General features: G+C 35.0%; 2 protein-coding genes across 2 annotated transcripts; both read left to right on the forward strand.

Annotated features, from left to right (window-relative positions):
- Positions 1-241: 241 nt before the first annotated feature.
- LOC18096798 (uncharacterized) lies at positions 242-5,439 on the forward strand. The gene is made up of 10 exons (XM_006385358.3): positions 242-789; positions 1,216-1,310; positions 1,654-1,721; positions 1,813-1,856; positions 2,139-2,216; positions 2,298-2,451; positions 3,809-3,961; positions 4,077-4,187; positions 4,567-4,632; positions 5,032-5,439. Exons 1-10 carry the CDS (start codon positions 479-481, stop codon positions 5,122-5,124), a joined length of 1,173 nt encoding a protein of 390 aa, XP_006385420.1. The 5' UTR covers positions 242-478; the 3' UTR covers positions 5,125-5,439.
- A 3,648-nt stretch (positions 5,440-9,087) lies between these two features.
- Positions 9,088-10,981, forward strand: LOC7483520 (uncharacterized). The gene is made up of 3 exons (XM_002304158.4): positions 9,088-9,431; positions 9,624-9,717; positions 10,571-10,981. Exons 1-3 carry the CDS (start codon positions 9,188-9,190, stop codon positions 10,641-10,643), a joined length of 411 nt encoding a protein of 136 aa, XP_002304194.2. The 5' UTR covers positions 9,088-9,187; the 3' UTR covers positions 10,644-10,981.
- Positions 10,982-21,867: the final 10,886 nt, after the last annotated feature.

Below are 21,867 nucleotides of genomic sequence, written 5' to 3' on the forward strand. Positions count from 1 at the left end.
TAAAATAATTAAAAATATATATGAAAATAAATTTATTTTTGATATTAACAATCTAAGAATATAAAAGAAATTTAATTAAAAATAAAACTTTGAAAATTTAATAAAAAACCGATTGAATTGCATCCAAATCGGTCTAAATTATAGATTTGGATGCACATCAATTTGAAGTTATAATTACCTTCAAAAGCTAGGAACCGAAGAACATTTTAGTCATGTAATAACAACTAATTAACTTTTTTTTTTTTCCTTTAAAGAAAGTAATTTGTCTCCCCCACAAGGACGACGACAGTCTCTTTCTCTCCGTCGGACCCGGTCTATCCATAAATTACCCTCCTTTTTTTCCTTCTCAGCTCTTCCTTCTCCTTCTTTTTTCTCACCCTCCTTCCCCATCTCTCTCAATCTCCCTGTGTCTTTAGGGTTTTGATTCCCAACCAATATCTTAAAAGAAAGTGTCTGTCTTGTGTTTTGTTGCAAACAAATGACATCTGTCAAGAACAACTTGTTACCTCCTGGCCTGGTTTCCAATCTACAACAAGTACTGTTGAGCAGAAAAGGTGGAGGAGGAGGAGAAGAAAAAGGAAGTGACCTATCAAATGATGATAATGATCAATCAACAGAGTCATCTACTTCTGCTTGTGTTGAAAACACTGAAGAGGAAGACAACAATAATTCAAAGCCTGTTGTTTTGGTCACTAATGGAGATGGGATTGACTCTCCTGGTCTTCTGTTTCTTGTTGAAGCTCTGGTTCGTGAAGGCCTCTGTAATGTCCATGTTTGCGCTCCTCAATCGTGGGTTTTTCTCATTGACTTCCTCAATTTTGATGGTTTTGCTTTTTTTTTTTTATTTACTTTTGTTACTGATATGCTTAGAAAGGGCTGTCTTCAGTTTTTAAGCTTGGAGGATGTGATGGGATTTGAATTCGTTTTGGGTATATGGGAAGATGGGATTTTTTTAGCATAGATTTTCACACATGGGGATGTGGGTTCTGTTTTTTATGCTTTTTTTTTCATTTATTTGTTCTAAATATTTATATACCATTTGGTTTAGTTTGTTTACCTGGGTGTGTTGGTTTTTTAGTTACTGCCTGAATTTGTCTTCGGTTTTTTGAATTTTGTTTTGTATGTGCTAATTGGTTGTTCTTACTATTTTTTTTGTTGGTATTTAACCTGGGGTCATGTTTTTTGATTTCTTTAGTTTGTGAATTGGTTGGTCAGGGACAAATCGGTATCCAGTCATTCTGTGACTTTACAAGAAACAATTGCTGCAACTTCTGCTGAAATTAATGGTGCCGTAGCTTATGAAATTTCAGGTAGAACGCATCTTATTTTTCCTCAGTTTCTGGCCTCTAAATTTGAAAATAGTAATTGTTAAGAGCATCGTATATTTGTAGTAACCGAGCCACCTCCAGTTTAAGAATTCAAGGTTTACTAACATGTAGGAGTGTTGGTTTTGCATTTTTTTGTAAGATTTTCTAGGAATGACTGGGCTTTTGCTTTTTCTAACTTCATTTCTAGGGCTGTAGTCGTGACTGTATTGTGGAACTGATTGATTTTTTTTCCACCAACTGGATTCATAGTGAAGTGATGTGTGTTTTGCACTCTTAGTAGTATTTGTTTTAGTAATAGGCTTTGTTTATGGGATTTGTTACTCAGGGACTCCAGTGGATTGTGTCTCATTGGCATTGTCTGGCGCACTGTTTTCATGGTCAAAACCTTTGCTGGTTAGCATTCACTTATTGTTCACCTTGCGATAGCATAATGACTGTATCTGTGATGAATTTCTTGAGAATTTATACTTCATTTTATTTTCAGGTAATTAGTGGAATTAACCGGGGATCAAACTGTGGCTATCATATGTAAGTCTCTTCCTGTGCTTTGGAATATTTCTATATTATCCTGCTGAAATTCCACTAGCATGCTCATGTAGGAAAAACTTCTCAAACAACATGTCAATGATGTCGATGATTAAATTTTCTCAAGGAATCTTTGTAGTTAGTGGCAACTAGTGAATGTGTACAACCTTGCCTTTTATTTTTTATTTATTTTTATTTTTTGTTTCTTGCTGGTTTTGTTTTAAGCAAATTCGTATAACCTTGCCTGTGGGATAAAATACATCAATTACTTGCAAAACTCATCAGGTTTTATTCGGGTGTTGTTGCTGGAGCTAGAGAAGCATTAATTTGTGGTGTCCCATCCCTATCAATATCACTGAATTGGTTAGTAGAAGTTTTTCTTTTCTTTCTGTTTGCTCTTCTTCTAGTTTTCAAATAACTTTTTAGAGTTGTAATCTTCAATAGGAAGAAGGATGAAAGCCAAGATAGTGATTTTAAGGATGCAGTTGCTGTCTGTTTGCCAGTAATAAATGCTGCCATCAGAGATATTGAAAAGGGGTTTTTTCCACAGAGCTGCTCTCTGAATATTGAAATCCCCACATCTCCATCTACAAACAAGGTAAGCACTCTTATGTATTTTGCTGACATTGCTGAACAGATGTTGCCTGTTATTTATTGACGATATGCACATAAATGTAGATCATTGTCAAATTAATGGACCATAGGTGGTATATTTCCTCTATGAATGGACGGTATTTGATTGGAAACTGTATTTACATGAAAAGATTTTTTTTTTTTTTTTTTTTTGGGGGGGGGGGGGGTTTAACATCATTGTATGACATTGCCTTAACAAAATTTCATTGGCTTTTAACAAGAGATAGGCTTGGGTAGATGCAGAAGTTTTCCCACAGTAGATACTATCTAAGGTACTTAGAAGCTAACACGTTTTTCAATGACCACAAAAAATGATAGCATGCATTTGCATGTAATGATGCGTTTTGAATATCAATGGGAGACGTGCTTTCACCAGTGAGTTATAAATAGTGATAGATTTAGAAACTCACCATCATAGTGTCCTAGCTTGGCCACTGCTTCAAAGTTGCATAAATGGGTTTACTTCATCAACATGCTGATCTTCCTAGATTATCACATAAACTCCATTTTTTATATCTAAGCCGTTTCTATTTCATTTGTTGAGTTGCTATTATTTAGAACTTGGTAATGACTGCAAAATTTCTACTTATAAATGTTCTTGAAGAGTATGTAGGATGGTTTTAAGATCTTTTTTTTTTTTTTTTTTCCTGCTGTCAATTTGTGGTTGATTCTGGAGGAATTATCTGTCATCCAAGCAGTACGGCCAAGGGCACAAAATATTCCTTTAATTATGATCAGGATCTGAGAGTTTTAATAGTGTTTATTGGAACACTAATCATGGTTTTCCGGTGAGCCATTTAATAGTGTCCTGAAAAAGAAAAAACATAAAAGATTCTCCCATCAGTGGGGTGGTGTTTTATGATGTATAGCTTCTACAACTTCTACCCTTAGTTGAATACATGGTAGAAGTTTCATCCTGCTATGTCAGATGCCATACCCTTGAAATGCATGAATAACTTTTCACTGAATACAAGCATGTTGACAATATCCATACAGGAACTTTGGAACATGGAGGGTATGTTTATCTAATAACTTTGTTGAGCAGTGAAGAAAATTAGTTCATGTTGGAATGTAGAACTTTGTAGGAAAAGGTTTGTATTTGGCAAGGGTAACATCGAGTATTCTTAACATGTATTCAAAACATTGTACTAAATAAGAGGCTGTGGTGCCCCTGTCCCTCTCTCTGCTCACTCACCTGCTCTGTTGGAGTAGCAGAACTAGATTCTTTACCTCTTACAATGGTTTTTCTTGGAAATAAGTTCTGTCAAATATATCTGTAGCTGATCCCCCCCCCCCCCCCCCCCCAATTTTTTCCTTGGCAGGGCTTCAAACTAACTAGGAGAAGTATGTGGAGATCCTCACCTAGCTGGCAAGCTGTTTCAGCTAATCGGCATCCTTCAGCTGGACATTTCATGTCTAATCAACAAAGTCTTGGCCTACAGCTTGCACAGCTTAGTAGAGATGCTTCTGCTGCTGTGAGTTTCTATTGCAAAAGAACTGATTGTCATTTTTTCTTTCTTTGTAATTTCTTTCAAAAAGAGCTTTGCCATGCAGTTTCCTGTTTTTGTTAATGGAACTGTATTATCTCAGGGTGCAGCTCGCCGTCTGACCACACAGAGGAAGAACATGGTAGAGATTGAATCAGTTGGGGCTGCTGGAAAATCTGATAGCAACCGGGTGAAAAAGTATTTTCGAATGGAGGTAAAGAAAATCCTCACTACTGACATGCTTTCAGGAACAATTTTGATTGGTTTTAATTGTGACAAGAATGATCTTTAATGGCTTATTAAAGCTAGAATTTAGTAACTTTGAAGAAATAAATTTAGCATTGGAATTCAGTATAGTCAATGCTAACTAAAATTACAACTAGATTTCAGTGCATGAATGTGGTTGTGTTTTGAAAATGGACTTTGCATTGGATATTTTCTTGATGTTCTATTTCTATTATGTTTTTTGCTTCGACCAAATTGTCCTTATTTTCATGTTGTGCTCTTGTTTGCTTTCATGACTTGTCTTTTTTGCCCCTTCCTTTTTTGCTCTATGGAAGGAGAACTAAGCACTGATTTAATGTATTTTTCAGTTTCTGGACAAGGAGCAGGAGGATACAGACGAGGATCTGGATTTTAGAGCACTCGAAAATGGATTTGTAAGTCATAACATTGTATTTTCCACATTGATGATGTGCGTCAGTTGTTCATCTAGAAACTGTGCAAGTATCAGTCGGAATGCTCATAAGGCATTGGGAGCCATCATCATAACAAAAGTTATGATTGGTATGGCTCTTACTTTTATTTTTTCATAAATGATGGCTCACCATTAGCATTATATCCTAACACCAAACCTGGTGAACTGCCACTGTGCCTGTACTTGAGGGCTTATGCAAACTAACAAAAATCTCTGGGCCTTAAATTGTCTATGGGAAGGCTAATAAATTCTGTTCAAAATTCTCTTAACTTCTAATCTAACTATTAAAACTTGCAGAACTTTGATTGCTTTGGGTTTTAGTAGGGCTGCTTACTGTCTTTATTTTCCATTGGAACACCAGGTTGCAATAACTCCCCTATCACTTTCTATCGAAGAGGATGCTCACTTAGCAGCCTCAGATTGGATCTCTTCCACGCTTCATGCTGACCAATAAAAGCCTCCTCTCCCCATTCATCTAGTCGATTATCTTGTATACTTTTGCAGGCGCGATTGTGTTAATTAGTGATCAATCACATTATTGTATTTCTTTTTCTTCAATTACCTTTCTTTTTTGGTGGGGTTGGGTTGTTTGCATTTGTAGTTGTTAAAAGAAATGTAATTTAAAATGGCCAGGTCTTAATTACATGACCTTGTCTTTTCCACTAATTGTGATTTCGGGATTTGTATCTTCTATTTATTTCTCAAAGCTGCTTTGTGATTGTGACATTAGAGGGTGATATTGCAAATGATTGGATTCTTTGTTGTTGTTCTTCTTGTTGTTGTTGCTGCTGCAATGATTCTGCTTCTGCAAGCACACCATCTGTGGCATGTTCCTTCTGAAATATGGCTTAGCTTCTGATTGTGTTTAGACTTTGAGATTTATGTCTGCCTTGTTTCAGAAATTTGCACTTCCATTTTTTGTTTTTGAGCTGCAAACACACTTGTCAGTTGTCACAAAGCTGCTTTTTGAAGTGTTTCCAACTTTTCAAGCTTTCTAGTTTGTGGTTTCTTATATCATCCACAACTCTTAAATCAAACACTCGCTGCTGTCGTAAAGCATGGATAACCACAATCATATAGCAACTTGTAATATAAACTAAGTCTTGTATAGAATATGAAAACATCAATTCTATCTTATCTTATCTTGTATATAATTATCATACATAATTTGATTTTCATCTTATATCATGTCTTATCATCTTTTTTGTATTGTTTTGTCTCATTTAATTTGTTTCAAGACATAAACCAAAGGCTACTTATTGATATCATACTAGATCATTGATCCGTAATGCGTTGTAAGTCAAATTAATTTTTTTAACATATAAAAATATTTTAAGTTAAATAATGTGTTTTCTAATAAAAAAAACTAATCATGAACTCAAAATATGATGCATATTAGACAAAATAATTTTTAAATATTGATACAGTGGCTTATAGGATGATATTTTAAAAAAAATATTAAGACGTCGACATATTAGATCGATCCAGACTAACTTGTTAAATTTGAGACCCGAGACATGAGAGTATAATAACTTTATAAAAAAAAAATCAAAATAAATTATGAAGGCTAAATTCTAATCAATCCAATATTGAAGGATAAAAATGAAAAAAAATATTAAATTAAAAAAGGTAAAAAAAAAAAATGACCTGAGTCAATCTGAGTTAACTTATCAAACCTATGATTTAGATCATGAGACTAGGATAACTCTCTCTCTCTCTCTCTCTCTCTCTCTCTCTCTCTCTCTCTCTATATATATATATATATATATATATATATATATATATATATATAAAATAATACAAAGCCCAATTTAAAATGAATCCAATGTTAAAGGATGAAATAAAAAAAATTGATAAAAAAGAACAAAAAAACAAGTCAACCCGAGCTAATTTGTTAAACTTATGACCTAACTCATGAGACCACGATAACTTCATAAAAAACAAATATAAAAATTATGAAGATACTTTTCCACTGAATCCAATGCTGAAGGTTGAAATCAAGAAAAAAAAAAAAAGAAGAAGATTGTGTTGTTGGAAGGTCAAATTGAGAAAAAAAATCAATTAAAAATGATAAAAAAAAAAACCGAGTCAACCCACTAAACCTGTGGCTCGGGTCATGGGGTAGGGATAACCCCGTAGAAAAAAAATAAAAAAATAAAAATAATTTCCAACCAGCCCAATGTGATGCAAACCTTGTGATCACGTGGTCATGTAACTCACATCAAGATTGACAATGAATCCCGAAAAGTTGAAATAAGTCTGATAGGAATGTGACACAATGAAAACATATCCTAAAGTTGCTATTGAAATAAGAACCCTCACCTTACGAATACCAATTCACGAACAAGAAATATAAGAAAGACGCCATAAAACTAGTTAATCTTTGATAAGTTAGCTTCAGTTCTTTAGAGAACCAAAGAATGCGAGACATCCTCCCAACACTCAAGAACAATAATTCAACAACAATATTTTATCATAAAACTGAATAAAAAGTGTCTTACAAGGAGTTTTTATACTCCAAGCAAAACTACCCTAATGAATCTACTATAGTAGGCTGATTTGAACCCACTTACCTAAAATGTGGGCTGATGTGAAGCACACTTATAATTAGACCCAAAACTTAATTGAATAAACCCAAATAATTTTAAACAAATCCAAAACATTTAAAAATTAAAATTAAAATAAAGGTTCTTTATTGCTGTAAATAACCAAAGAGAAACAAAGAGATATGTCTAATTTCCCTAACTTAATAAGGTATTATAGTCTAAATAAACCTTCCTTGTGACTTTAGAAAGAGTTGCCACCTCTAGATGTCCCAAATAGAGTAGGAGAATTTGATCTAAGAATGGAATTAATTTTGTCGCCTCTTGTTTTTCCTTGTAGAGTTAGGTTTCCTTGTAATATTTGGAGAATAATAAATACAAATATCTTCCTTTGTTGTTGCCTTATTAGTTTACTTCCTAGCATAGGAATCAAGTCTGGCTAAATTCTTCCTTGAAATAATAGGAGAATATTTGCTAACTTGGGATCCTTATAACATTAGGAAATCTTGTCTAAACATGGCTGTCATAGGGCCTAACATATCAGGCTCATGTTGAACATGGATTGAGCCCTTCTTAGACTTGGATTGAGCCGGACTAGAACCTCTTCTTGATGCTCCAAAGAATCTTTAAAATCAGCCTTGGCCAAAACCTTTGTAATAAGCTCATTCACGGCCTCTTTCAATGCTTTTGTCTTGAACCTTGTGATTGGACCAATTAGAAGATGTAATAGATCCTTGGTGTTTGTGGGTTGATCCGTATTATAATATTGAAGGATGAAAGTAAAAAAGAATAAATTAAAAAATAGCTAAAAAAACAGTTTGAGTCAACCCGAGTTGATCTGTTAAACCCACGACTTGAGTCATGAAATTAGGATAAGTTCATAAAAAACAAATATTTTTTTTACGAAACTCCACTCTCAACATATCTAATGTTAAAGGTTGAAATTGAAAAAAAAAAACTAAATCCATAAAATTAATATATAACCCAATAGTTATAAAATAAAAAACAAATTATAAAGGGTTGACTTGTTAAACTCACAATTAGGGTCTTGAAATTAAGATAAATTCATAATAAAAAATAAATAAAAATTACAAAACCCCACTTCTAACAGATCTAATGTTGAAGGTTGAAATCAGGAAAAAAAACTAAATTCATAAGACTAGTATATAACCCAACAATTTAAAAATGAAAAAAATTACGAAACACAATTCCCAAAACAACTTAATATTGAAAGATAAAATTAAAAAAAAAACTAGAAAAAAAAGAGGATTGAGTTGTTGAATGTTGGCATTGGAAAAAAACCTAAAAAAAAGTAAAAAAAACACAAAACACTATTCTAGTGAAAAATGTTACATCTATATATAACCAACATTTAGAAAATAAAAAACACTTTATGAAGGGTTGATTTATTAAACTCATGTCCTGAGTTCTGAGATCTAGATAAATTTATAGAAAACAAATTGAAATAATTTTACGAAGCCTCACTTCTAACAAATCTAATATTAAAAGTTGAAATCAGATAAAAAAACTAAATTCATGGTACTGATATATAAGCTAATAATTAAAAAAAATTGAAAAAATCCGAAACATAATTTCTAAAAAAAACTAATATTAAATGATGAAATTAAAGAAAAAATTAAAAAATAAAAACACAAAATAGTATTATAATGTTTTATGAGTGTAGTTAATGTGAATTAGTCACACTTTTTTTAATTTTATTTATTTATTTATTTTTATTGTTAATGTAAATGTTAATTTTAAAGTCAATGGCAATTGGAGAGAAAAGTGTTGGAAAAAAAAAGGGACTGGTAGTAGGCCCAAAGATAAGAAATAGTGACACAAAAAGAGGTCCATTGGGCTAAATGACCACAAGAACAGCAAATCTCACACCATTTTCCCTTAGGGTTTAGTTGAGTGGTGAAGCCGAACAAGCAGGCATCTCTGTCTCTCCCTCTCCGGAAGGAAGAAAGGAAAATGGCGACCAAAAACTTAATTCGAGCAGGAGCATCCCTAATGAACAGATTGATTATATCGAAGAACCCAATTTTACATCCAAACGCAGTCTCCACTCACCAAACACTAACTCCTCACCTTTTCCCTTCTTCTGTCTCCAACTTCCAGCCAACCGACTTCCTCTCAATCACTAAACTTGCAGTTGCCAATCAAGACTTCTTGCATCCTTCCGGTCTCCCCTCTCTCGAATTCTTCTTGCCCGACGGTACTTTACTGATTTATTATGCTTTTCTGATTTATGGGTTCTTTTCCTCTTCAAGAAATAACTTTACTTTCTAGGTGCCTGCCAACTGTTTGATAATATGCCACAATTTCTCTCTCTTGCTTCTGTTTCTCTCTTGATAAAAATCCGGCCTTCCCTTTGCTGTAACTGCTCTGCCTTGTGCATGTTTTGCAGGAGATTCATCTACTGAGCCTATGCTCTTGTTTCCTAAGAGGACATACCAGCCTAGTGTCATCAGGCGCAAGAGAAAACACGGGTTCTTTGCACGGTCTCTCTCTTTCTGTCTCTAGCTTTGTAATCCATTTTCTATTAGAATTAGAGAACCTAGGAAGACACTGCTAACATCATTCAACTTTTTGGGTAGAGAAATTTGATTAGCTGAGGCTATGGTTTGATTTCGATGGAAACACACTGTTTTTCTTCTATTATGAAAATTCAACTATTTACATTTGATTGGGTGTGATTTGGAGTGCATATTCATCAGAATATGGGATAGGGGAAAGCATGACTTGAATATGAGTGTAAAAAATAACAGCTGGATTTCATATTCATCCCAAGGATAAATATCGATAAATTGTAAAAGCAGTTTTATTTTATGTGCTCTTGGATTTAAGAAGGGTTGAGTAATGGTGTAAAACTTATAATTGACATGCTTAAGTAAATCTTTAGTCATCTCTGCAAACATTTAGCATTTAGTTAACAACATGCTATGCTCAACTGCTTGGCTTATTTTTAGAAAAATACAAAAATGACCACATCTATTACTTTGGTTGATTTGGTACTAGACTAAGAAAATACGTTTTTATAATGTATAATTGTTTTTTTTCTTAAAAAAAGAAGAAGCATTAGGGGTTCGGTTGACCCCACTGAACTCTACTTAGCTCTGATTCTATATTTGTTGCTCATCGTGTGGGGTGAAGAACAAACTTGACTTCCCTCGTTGCAAATATTTTTTAGGTTAGTTAAACCATAGAGAGTGCATTACTTTAAGGTCTAGCTGCCAAGCATGTATCACCTGTCCCCTTTTGGACTGATACTGTTTTTTTATTTTCTTCATGCACATGTTTGTTAAATGAACTTGTTGAACTAATTAGACTTGAATCATGATTTATGCAATACAGCAAGGCAACCAAGGGTGGTCGGAGAGTAATTGCTCGGAGAATAGCAAAAGGCCGGTCAAGAGTTACTGCTTAGCTTCTCTGTCTATGCGTTGTGATGCGATGGGAGACAAGTTTGCCAGCAACCTTTGTTTCTTTTTATACCATGCAGTTTGTTGTTTTCTGGTGGCCTGCCCATATGCTTTGTAGGAAAGTCTCAATGCATTTTAGAATCCGTACTCTTCCATATAATTTTTTCCATGAGATTCCTGAGCTGAATTATACGCAAGATGTATTTGGAAGTGATCTCCAGGAAAAGTAATTGCGTTCTTTTTTGTTATGTTTTGTACCCAATGGCCTGCAATAATGTTGTCAAGAAGAAATAGTGGCTCTATGTTTCAATTGCGTTAATGAAATTCAGTTACTTGATTGATAGATGATGCGGACAATATAGGCGGCACCGTTTGGTATTGCATTCCTAGTTCTTTTTCAAGTGCATTTTGTTTGAAAAAGCATACGACTTTGAACAATGCAATGGGGGCAGGGTTTCATCATTTCTTCTTACCCAAAAGTTTAAAGTGGGAATGATGGCGTGGGTTTAGGGTAATTATCAGTTTTAGGCCAGGTGTCAAAAAACTTCTTACCCAAAAGTTTAATTGGGATCCTAAGATTTAAATAAAAGTTTTATTGATTTAAAACTTGTATAATCTCATATTATTTTGTATTTAATTTTTATTAATTAAAATAGAGATGATACATTGTAGACGGGTAAAAGCCATATTCATTAGATTCCAAGCCATTACGGAAAAACACTTCAATCAAAGCATGAATACATTGTAGTCTGATAATGATGGTGAATATATTGCCCTTGCTAATTTTCTTGTTTTTCATGGTATATCTCATCTTACTATTCCACCTCACACACCCGAACACAATGGCTTTTCGGAATGGCGTCATCTCTATATTGGTAAAACCGATCTCATCCTTCTCATCATTCTCTCTCATGCTTCCATTCCTGTAAGTCATTGGTCTAATGCCTTTACTACTAGAATTGTCTACTTAATTAATCGAATGCCAACTTAAACATTAAATCTCTTTTCCCCTTACGAAAAAGTTTTTGCTACTCCTCCTAATTACTCAAAACTCAAGGTTTTCTTGTTGTCAGTGTTGTCCTTGGCTTCGCTCCTAAGCTATACTTGTCATAAACTGGACTCTCGTTCCAAGCCATGTGTTTTTCTCGGATACTCTCTAACTCAAAATGCCTATCTTTGATATGATACATCAACATTAAAGATTTTTATTTCTAGGCATGTCAGGTTTGTTGAAACAGTCTTTCCTTTTAAATCCTCTCTTACACAAGCTCTATGACCAGAATCAACCACACTTTTTACTTGGATACCACCAATAATTAAACTCAACACTGTCACCTCCGCACTCATACCACCATCTGAAGTTCTTCCTCAATAGCAACTCCAATGTGAAGCTCCAACACAATCACACACTACAGCCCCTATACCTAACACTTCTCATCTTAACACAGCCAATACCCAAAACCAAACACATCAAATGACTGCCACAAATCCCCTGCCAACTGCTACCCAACCGAATCATCCCATGCAAGCAAGGGCCAAAAATAACATTCGCAAACCTCTTTAAAAACTAAATCTTCACACCCAATTATCCAAACCTCAGCCCAAGCTCTTAGAGATCCAAAATGGCGTAAGGCCATGTCTGAAGAATATAATGCTCTTGTTTGGAATGGAACATGGGAACTACTAACTTCCAATCCCAGTCAAAATATTGTGGGTTATAAATGGATTTTCCGCACTAAACGAAATTTTCATGGCTCTATTAATAGGCACAAGGCTCGTTTGGTTGCCAAAGGTTTCCATCAGCGCCTAGGAGTTGATTACTATGATACCTTCAGTCTGGTAATCAAGCCTATCACCATCAGACTTGTCCTTAGTATTGCAGTAAGTTGTGGGAGGATACTTTGTCAACTTGATGTTAATAACGCTTTTCTGTAAGGTACTCTCAATGAGCATGTGTATATGCATCAACCACCAGGTTTTATTGATAAAGACTTCTCATCACATGGTTGTAAGCTATAGAAAGCTATTTATGGCCTAAAGCAGGCTTCTCGAGCGTGGTATCATGAACTTAGATCATTTCTTCTTCATTCAGGGTTTAAAAACCCCTAATCTGATACATTACCTTTTGTCTTTAAATCTGGTGGACATCTTGTCTATTTACTACTCTATGTTGACGATCTCATTGTTACTGGGGATGATGAAAACTTGGTGAATCGGTTTATTGGTCTGCTAGCTAACCGTTTCTCTCTTAAAGATCTTGGAAAACTTTCTTATTTTCTTGGAATTGAAATTGTTCCCAACACACAAGGATTCCTGCTTTTTTCAACGTCGATGTTTACTTGATCTTCTTGGCCGTACTCACATGTTTGAAGCTAAACCTATTCAAACTCCTCTTCCATCAGGTACAACACTCTCACTGTGTTTAGGAAATGAATTATCTGATCCCATAGAATTTCGATCAGTTATGGGAAGTCTCCAATATCTGCTTCTCACAAGACTTGACATAGCTTTTGTTGTCAATAAGCTCTCTTAATTTATGCACAAGCCCACAACTAAGCACTGGACACTTGTTAAGCATTTCCTTCGTTATCTGTGTGGTACTCCTTATCATGACCTTCAACTTTACTATGACTCTTCTCTATCCTTGCATGCATTTTCTGATGCATGCCTACTCTGATGCTAATTGGGCTGACGACCTAGACCACTTCTCTTCCACAGGTGCCTATATTGTATATCTTGGTCACAATCCTATCTCTTGGAGCTTTGAAATGCAGAAAATCATTGCTCGTTATTTCACTGAAGTGGAATATTGGTCTATTGCAAATACAGCTGCTGAACTAATTGGGTGTCCTCCTTGCTATGTGATCTTGGTATCCCACTACCCACTTGCACAGTCATTTACTGTGACAATGTTGGGGCAACTCAGTTGCTATAGACTTCCATTTCATTCGTGATTAGGTCTGAAGTGGAATTCTCTGAGTTGCTCATATATCCTCCATTGATCAACTTACATATCTTCTCACTAAGGTGCTTCCTAAAGCTTGGTTTTTATTTCTTCGCGACAAGATTGGCCTCACTATACCATTAAACAATTTTACCGAGGGATTCATTTCGTCGGTGTAAGGCACGCAATTCGTCAGTAAAATTTTTACCGACAGCCTTACCGACGAAATCTGTCCGTTGAAATATTGATCGTCGGTAATTCCCTGTTCTGTTGCTAATTCTGTCGGAAATAAAAAAAATCCAAACACCGACGGACCACCGACGGTCTTACAGAATGCGAAGCGCGCCAATTTTTTTTTTTCCCGTGAGAACTTTACTGACGGAATTATTCCGTTTGTATTTTCAACGGTAATCACCGACGGAATGGCCGTCGGTAATTGTGGCATGTGTGGTAAATATTTTAGAACTCTTTGTCAAATACCGACGGTAAAGACTGACAAAATATATCCATCGGTGATTTTGGAATGGGTGGTAATTTTTTTGCAACTCTCGGTAAAATACCGACGTAATGGTTTCGTCTGTAAGGCCGTCGGTGTTTATTTAAAATATTTTTTAAAAAACTTATTTATTAATAGTAAAAAAAACTAATTAACCAAATAAATAACCAAATAAAATTTTATTAAACATTAAAAATATAAAAATAATGTTAAATAATATTCATCCAAATATTCATTACAAATTTAATGTGTTTCAAAAACAAAATTAAACTAGAATAACGACGAAGCTGGAGGAGGAGGAAAAGGAGGAGACTGGTTGTTCCCGGCACCGTACGGCCAAAAAGGGGCTCCACATGTATCATCACTCATCCTTGATCTAATCTCTATGACCATTTGACGGAGCTGATCATAATCCGTCGAGAGTCGTTCATATTGTTGTTTCAAGGCCATGACCTCCTCAGACTGGGTGCTCGATACTGATTGAGAGCTCTCAATTGTTGAAACACTACGGGCCGACCGCAAGTTTTCACCCGTAGTGTTGGAGAGCCCGTAGACCCGATTTTTATTGGTTCCACCAGACGATCCTACCTCCATCCACAAATCCGGATCGAAATCCGGATGGGTCGAAGGATCGTCCCCATATCTCTCCCTCAATCGGCTATTATAGGTCTCCTAATTTTTTTTTTTAAATCATCATATTCAATTTAAGAAAATAATAACTTATGAAATAAAATGATTGACCGAACATACCATGAAGTGTTGAGCACGGTTGTCCACGAACTGTTACACCCCCTTTTGGCGGTCTTGACTCCGCATGTGTGTCTGTACAAATAGCTCCATTGGGCTCGGTTCACGTCCAAGAAGCGTAGCCTGTAAGGAAAAAAAGGTTGCAAGTTAAATATATTTATAAGCAACAAAAAATTAATTAACGATATATTTTGTTTAAAGTAATCTTACCATCCGCTTCGCAAGTGCACTGAACGGGACGGAGCCGTCGGTGTGCGTGGTCACCGAATCATGAATTTGCCTATTCCGGTTGTCAGCACCGGACTGTGAGCGTCATGTGAATCGCTCAGACGTCACGTGCTCAATATATGCCATCCATATATCCCCCGAGATGAATGATGGTTTGAATTCCCGCCAAATCGCCACCTCATTCCATCCTTTAAGACCGTTATCTCTCACATATCTTTTTGTTTTTTTTGTGTGTCATACCAAAAATCACGCAACCTACTTCCATAATAACAAATTAGAATTTAGAACATAAAATTATAAAACAAAAATAAATATTATTTTTGATGTTATCTAGTTGCCGCGTGATTCTCTCATACCCTCCTCACAATATTATTGTCCGTGCTATCCCACTCAAATTTATGTTGTGTATATAAATAATTCATTTAAAATAAAAATAGTACAAGATATAAAATTATAAAAATAATTTATAAAAAATAAGTTGGAAATTAAAAGTTAACACCTACCTGAAATCGTCGAAGCCATGCATCGATATTAGGTCTCCACTCAGGATGTCAGGAAACCTGACTCCATTGAAACAATGGAATCTCCATCGATGATTTAAACGCCGATGTTATTGTCCGGGCAGCCTCAAGGTTTGTGAACCTGAAATTATATAAAATTAATAAAATATTAATTAGTTGTTCATAAATTATGTTATAAGTATATATAAAAAAACTAAAACCTAAACAAACTGACATTGAAAGGTCATTCTTCCATTGTGCCTGGTACTTGTAGGTGAATTGACCCCGCTGTGAAGGCACACCGCCTCTGCGTTGTGAAACCGCGCTAGAAGAGGCAGCATCACAAGTTGGCGCAAATGCCTCGTCGTGATCAGCACCTAAGGATAAGTCCTCCTCGCTGCTATAAGAACTAGCTGCAACCGTCTGCTGATGACGTGCTGTAGATTTCATTCTACGCATCTACACAAATTTATACGAATAATTACATAATTAACTTTGATTATTTTAAAAAAAATCGGCAGCACCTCCCCTATACTGGATACTACCCACAGTTTTCAAACCTGCAAATCTTTACAATAACCACAAACCAATTGACTCCATTGGAAAATCTTATATACAACCTAACATTTATAGAAATTCAACATCTATATATTTTGAACTAACATCTATAGAAATGCATAAATGACAATTACAATTAATGGAAATAATAAAAAACATAACAATCAATAATAGAATAAAATTGAGATAAAACAATGAAATTTAATTCTTCATTTCCAATTACCATTTCCATGGAAAATTCAACAATAACAATTAAAAGAGACTAAATTATCAAATAATTATTACAATACAAACAATAAAATAATTAAATTTTCATTCAACACATTTACACAAATTTATACGAATAATTAAATAATTAAATTCAATTATTTAAAATAAATTCACCAGCACCTCCCCTATATTATTAGAGACTACCCACAGTTTTCATACGTACAAATATTGATAATTACATAAATATTGCAAAATCAACTTTATACAACCTAACATCTATCGAAATTCAACATCTATATATTTTCAACTAACATCTATACAAATTCATAAATAACAATTAAAATTAATCAAAATAATAAAAAAATAACAAACAATAATATAATAAAATTAAGATAAACTAATTAAATTTAATTCTATATTTCAATTAACATTTTAAAGGTAAATTCAACAATAACAATTCAAATTTAACAAAAGTTTCAATTATTATGGCAATACAAACAATAAAATAAATTTAACAAATAAAAAGAAAAAACTAAAGACTTTAGGAATGAAAAATGTTTACCTTAATAGTGTGTTGATTTAAAGATTTTATCTACAAACAATACACAAAACAAAGAACACCACAAAAATAATTATAATTAAAATAAAAAAAGTAAAAAAATACAAAGATAAAGAAAGGAGAATACATACCTTTTAATATGTTGAAAACTACAATCAAAACAATAAAAATTCGCACCAATTCTTGCAAAAACAAAACACAAATGGAGAGGAGAAGAGAAGATGAAATGAGGAACAGAGAAAAAATGAACCACGGAGGGGAGGGGGATGGGTTTTATACTATAATTTTTCCGACGGAATTACCGACGAAAATTGGAATAATATTTTTTTTGGGCAGTGGCATTAAATTCTGTTGGTAATGTCTGTCGGTATTTAATTGATTTTCGCACCAAAATTTTGAAAATCCCTCTAGATTTTTCGAAGCCCGTCGGCAAATCCGTCGGTAATTGTGTGTCGGATCATGCATGCATTGGATTTTCCGCGTCCGTCGGTGATTCCGTTGTAAAACATGCTGATTGACCAGGCAGTCTAACAGCCGCACGCCTTGGAATGTGCACCATCCGTCAGTGATGTCGTTGGGAAATCCGTCGGTGATTGTGGTAGGGGCTGTAATTTTTTTGCAACTCTCGATAAAATATCGATGGGACACAATCCGTCGATGATGGTGGCAAAAAGCTGTAATTGTTTTGCAACTCTCGATAAAATATCGACGGGACACAATCCGTCGGTCTATCCGTCGGTGTTGTTGTCAAGCTTTTGCATGTTTTGTTTGTATTGCCTGTCTATCCTCCTGCACAAACGCTTAAATTGCAATCTTATAGCATGCACAACACAATAACAAGAGCAAACAATTATAAAATAAATATTTCATGTTCCAAAATATCATCCATAATATTACATTATTAAAAAAAAAAGCTTTACAGCATATTTCGTCAGAATTTTCGTTTTCATCCTCAATTGAATTGTTATCAGCATCAATACTCTTCAATGTGGTTATCATCTTCTTCATCAACATTCTCTAGTCCACTAGAGCTCAAAACAACATTCAACTCCTTTATGTCAACAACAACAAGACTATCATCAAAAACACAAAAAATTGAATTTTCTTCTAAGTCAATCGAAGGAGCAACTCGGTATGGTTCAACCAGCTCACTAGCTTGAAAGACTTCATCTATCACTCTTGTGTCTTCGTTCTCATCCTGAACAACCTCGACACGACCCCTGGGTTTTGTTTTTAAAATGAATAACCAATCAACTCTTGATCGGTCCTTTCTAAAGGAAGGGGTGTATGTGTAATAAACTTGTTGGCATTGCTTTGCGAAAACAAAGACATCGTTTACATTGCGGAGTCTAGCTTTTGAGTTGATTTCAACAAGACCATAGTGAAGATCTACTCTGATTCCTCTGTCAGTTGTGTCATACCAATAGCATTTGAATAAAAACACTCTATTCTGCTCGCTATGATATTGCAGTTCGATGACCTTTTCTAATCTACCATAGTAGTCAACTTCAAACTCACTAGAAGTCGATCTCTTAATACAAACACCGCTGTTGTATGTCTTTCTTCCATGCCCGTATTCTTCAGTATGAAAGACATATCCATTGATAAAATACCCGTTATAGCACTTGACTTTTTTTTCAGGGCCCAGGCTTAGTAAAAACAGTGAAATAGCAGCACTACCTCCCATTTGATAAACCTTGTATATCAAATACAACAATAATCAATAAACGAATATTCTGTAATATTGACGTACAGTTAATTACCTTGCAAGAGATAATGAGTTTGTGATAGGACTTACATATGTTCTAAACCACATGGCAAATTGTTCATCTTGTAATTGAAAGATTTGGGATTCGGTCAGCTGTGAGTTATTAGACAGTAAGTATCGTCGATGTTGCGTGCAAGGTTGTTCCAAATTATATGAGTTTATGCTATCACAATATATAAATAGTACACTCTTGAAAAAGTTTAAGTAGAACATCTACTTACTTAATAAAAGATCTTAGCTCATCACAGTTAAATAGGACATAATTGTATGCTTGTCTGAACTCTATTTCAGACAAATATCTTCCCCTTACGACATTTTTAGGCGTGGGTCGTCCAAGATTGGGGAATATTGACAAGTTCCCACTTGAAAGCACTTCACCACCATCATCATGCCGTGGAACACGGTTGATCCTCGTTCTTAAATGAGGTTCGAAATAGTATGAGATAAATGTTGAGATCTCCTCAACAATATAGGCCTCACATATTGACGCCTCAACATGCGCCTTGTTCTTAACCTTTTTTTTTAGATTGAACAAGTACCTGCATATATAGAATTAAAAAAAATAAAAAAACATTTAATTATGAATTACATAGCAACTGTAATATCTAACCTCTCGAATGTATACAACCATCTATACTGGACCGGTCTCTTGTGTGTTTTTCTCTAACATGAAGCGTGCTCTTGGTTTTGCGACCCGTGACCCATAACAAACCAACTCCATATTTTTATAGTTACAGAACAACGCTAAATCCAATCTAGCCTTGATGTTGTCCTTTGTCTTCCCCTTCACATCCATGACGGTGTTGAAAATGTTCTCAAACACATTCTTTTCAATGTGCATGATGTCAAGGTTATGGCGGAGAAGATTGGTCTTCCAATAAGAAAGCTCCCAAAATATACTTTACTTTACCCAATTATGGGTCAAACCAAAACTAGGAAACTTCTTCTTACCTGATTGGAGACCAAACACAATGTCACCATACTCTGACACAACATCATGCAATTTTTCACCAGAAAGATGCGGGGGTGCAACATCCTTTTCAACTCTGCCAACAAAAAAATCCTTTCTGTTCTTTCTATACCTGTGATTCGGTGGCAAGAAACGACGGTGACAGTAAAAAAAAGAAGCTTTACCCCCGTTTGTTAGTGTGAATGCCTTGTTGTTCTCCATACAGTATGGACATGCTCTTTTTCCATGCATGCTCCAACTAGAAACCATTACATAAGCTGGGAAATCATTAATAGTCCACATCAAAGCCGCTCTCATAACAAAATTATGTTTCCTCGAGATATCATAAGTCAAAGCTCCAGAAGACCACAACTGTGTCAACTCATTAATTAACAGTTGAAGACAAACATCTATATTCCACCCCGGACTGCTCGGACCTGGTATGACCATAGATAAAAACATGAACTCCGGCCTCATACACATCCCCGGTGGCAAGTTATAAACCATCAGTATAACCGGCCAATAAGAATAAGGAGCAGCAAATGACCCGAATGGGTTGAATCCGTATGTACACAACCCAAGATGCACATTCCTTGATTCAATTGAAAAGTGAGGATGCACACTGTTAAGTGTTTCCATGCTTCACCGTTAGAAGGATGCACCATCGCTCCATCAACCGCATGATGTGATTGGTGTCATGTCATGTGCTCAACAGTCCTTAGTGACATGAATAACCTCTACAGTCTAGGTGTGATTAAGAAATATCTAAGTTTTTTATATGCCATGAGAGTCTTTCCCCTGTCGGTTCTGGGTTTGTAACGGGAATGCCCACATGTCGTGCACTCGGTCAACTCAGCATTTTCAAGGTAGTATAACATGTAGAAGTTAGGGCATATGTCAATTTTCTGGTATCCTAAACCGAGGGGTTTCATCATGGACTTTGCAGCATAGAAGTTCTCTTTCAGCCTTTCCCTTCAGGTAAAATGCTTCTCGCCCATTCGATAATCTTGTCATAACCGGCCCACTCAACCCGTGATCTAACTTGATGGTGAACACCTGTGCTACGCGCAATAATTTACTATGGTTCTTGCAGCCATCCCATAATGGTTCGTTAGAATCTTTCAACAGATCAAAAAACCTTGCTGCATCTACATTAGGTTCTTCTTCTATGATTGGACATTCACTGACATTACCTTCACTTATTCTCATTGCATCCATAACCATATTTCTGTAAGGATTATTGTTGTCATTTCCAACTTCATGCACATTGCTAGCAGTTGACCCAACCACCCTTTCTACCATTCTCTCATTAGGAACAAATAGTTCTCCGTGTGCATACCAACACAGGTAATCCTCCATGAACCCTTTGTTTAGAAGATGCATCGTTACAACATCTTGATGCAAAAACTTTTTATTTTTACACTTCCTACATGAATACCTAATACCGCTATCAGTAAAATTTCTTGGAATAGATGTTGTGAAATTAATAAAACCCTGAACCCCGTTACAATAATCCATCTTCCGCAATCCTTAGGGTGAGTCCTGATACATCCATGAACGATCATCCATGACTTCTATCGAACCTCTATAAAATTATGATGACAACATGTATTAATTAACTATGTTACGTAAATAAATTTGCAAAAATATTGGTTTGCACTGACATTATCCAACAAACTAAAAACACACTTATGTTAAATATTCATTATCAATTATCAATTATCAACGTCCATAAAAATTTATACATATATAAATTTACAGAAATCACAACCTTGCAATAGAATTGATAAAAATTAAAACGGACCCGTTAAACAAGCTATTATTTATTTCATCACAACACATCTAATTCGGTGTAATTCAAACAAAGTTTCAACAATTTACAAACAAATACAATTTGACAAAATATAAAACAAACTATAACAACTACAAAATTATACATTCATACTACACGTTTCTTTGACAAATAACAATTAAACAAGTACATACGTTAACAAAATACATATACTAAAAAAAAATAAAAAACAATAAAATTGACATTTAAATGTTAAAACTAAAAATGATAAAATCCACAATAAATTGCTCGGAGAACGGATGTTGTGACCACGTACAAAAGTATAAGAAACTTGAGTGCTTGTGTTGAGAAGAGGGGGAGAGTTGGGATGGGTGTTTGGCTGCAGTTTGGGAGGGGAGAGTTGGGATGGGGAAGAAAAAGGGGAAGAGGAAGGAGAAATAGAGGAAGAGAGTGTCGGCAGAGTGGGTATATATTGGCT

The sequence above is a fragment of the Populus trichocarpa genome, chromosome 3 (assembly GCF_000002775.5).
Source record: "Populus trichocarpa isolate Nisqually-1 chromosome 3, P.trichocarpa_v4.1, whole genome shotgun sequence".
Taxonomy (NCBI): Eukaryota; Viridiplantae; Streptophyta; class Magnoliopsida; order Malpighiales; family Salicaceae; genus Populus; species Populus trichocarpa.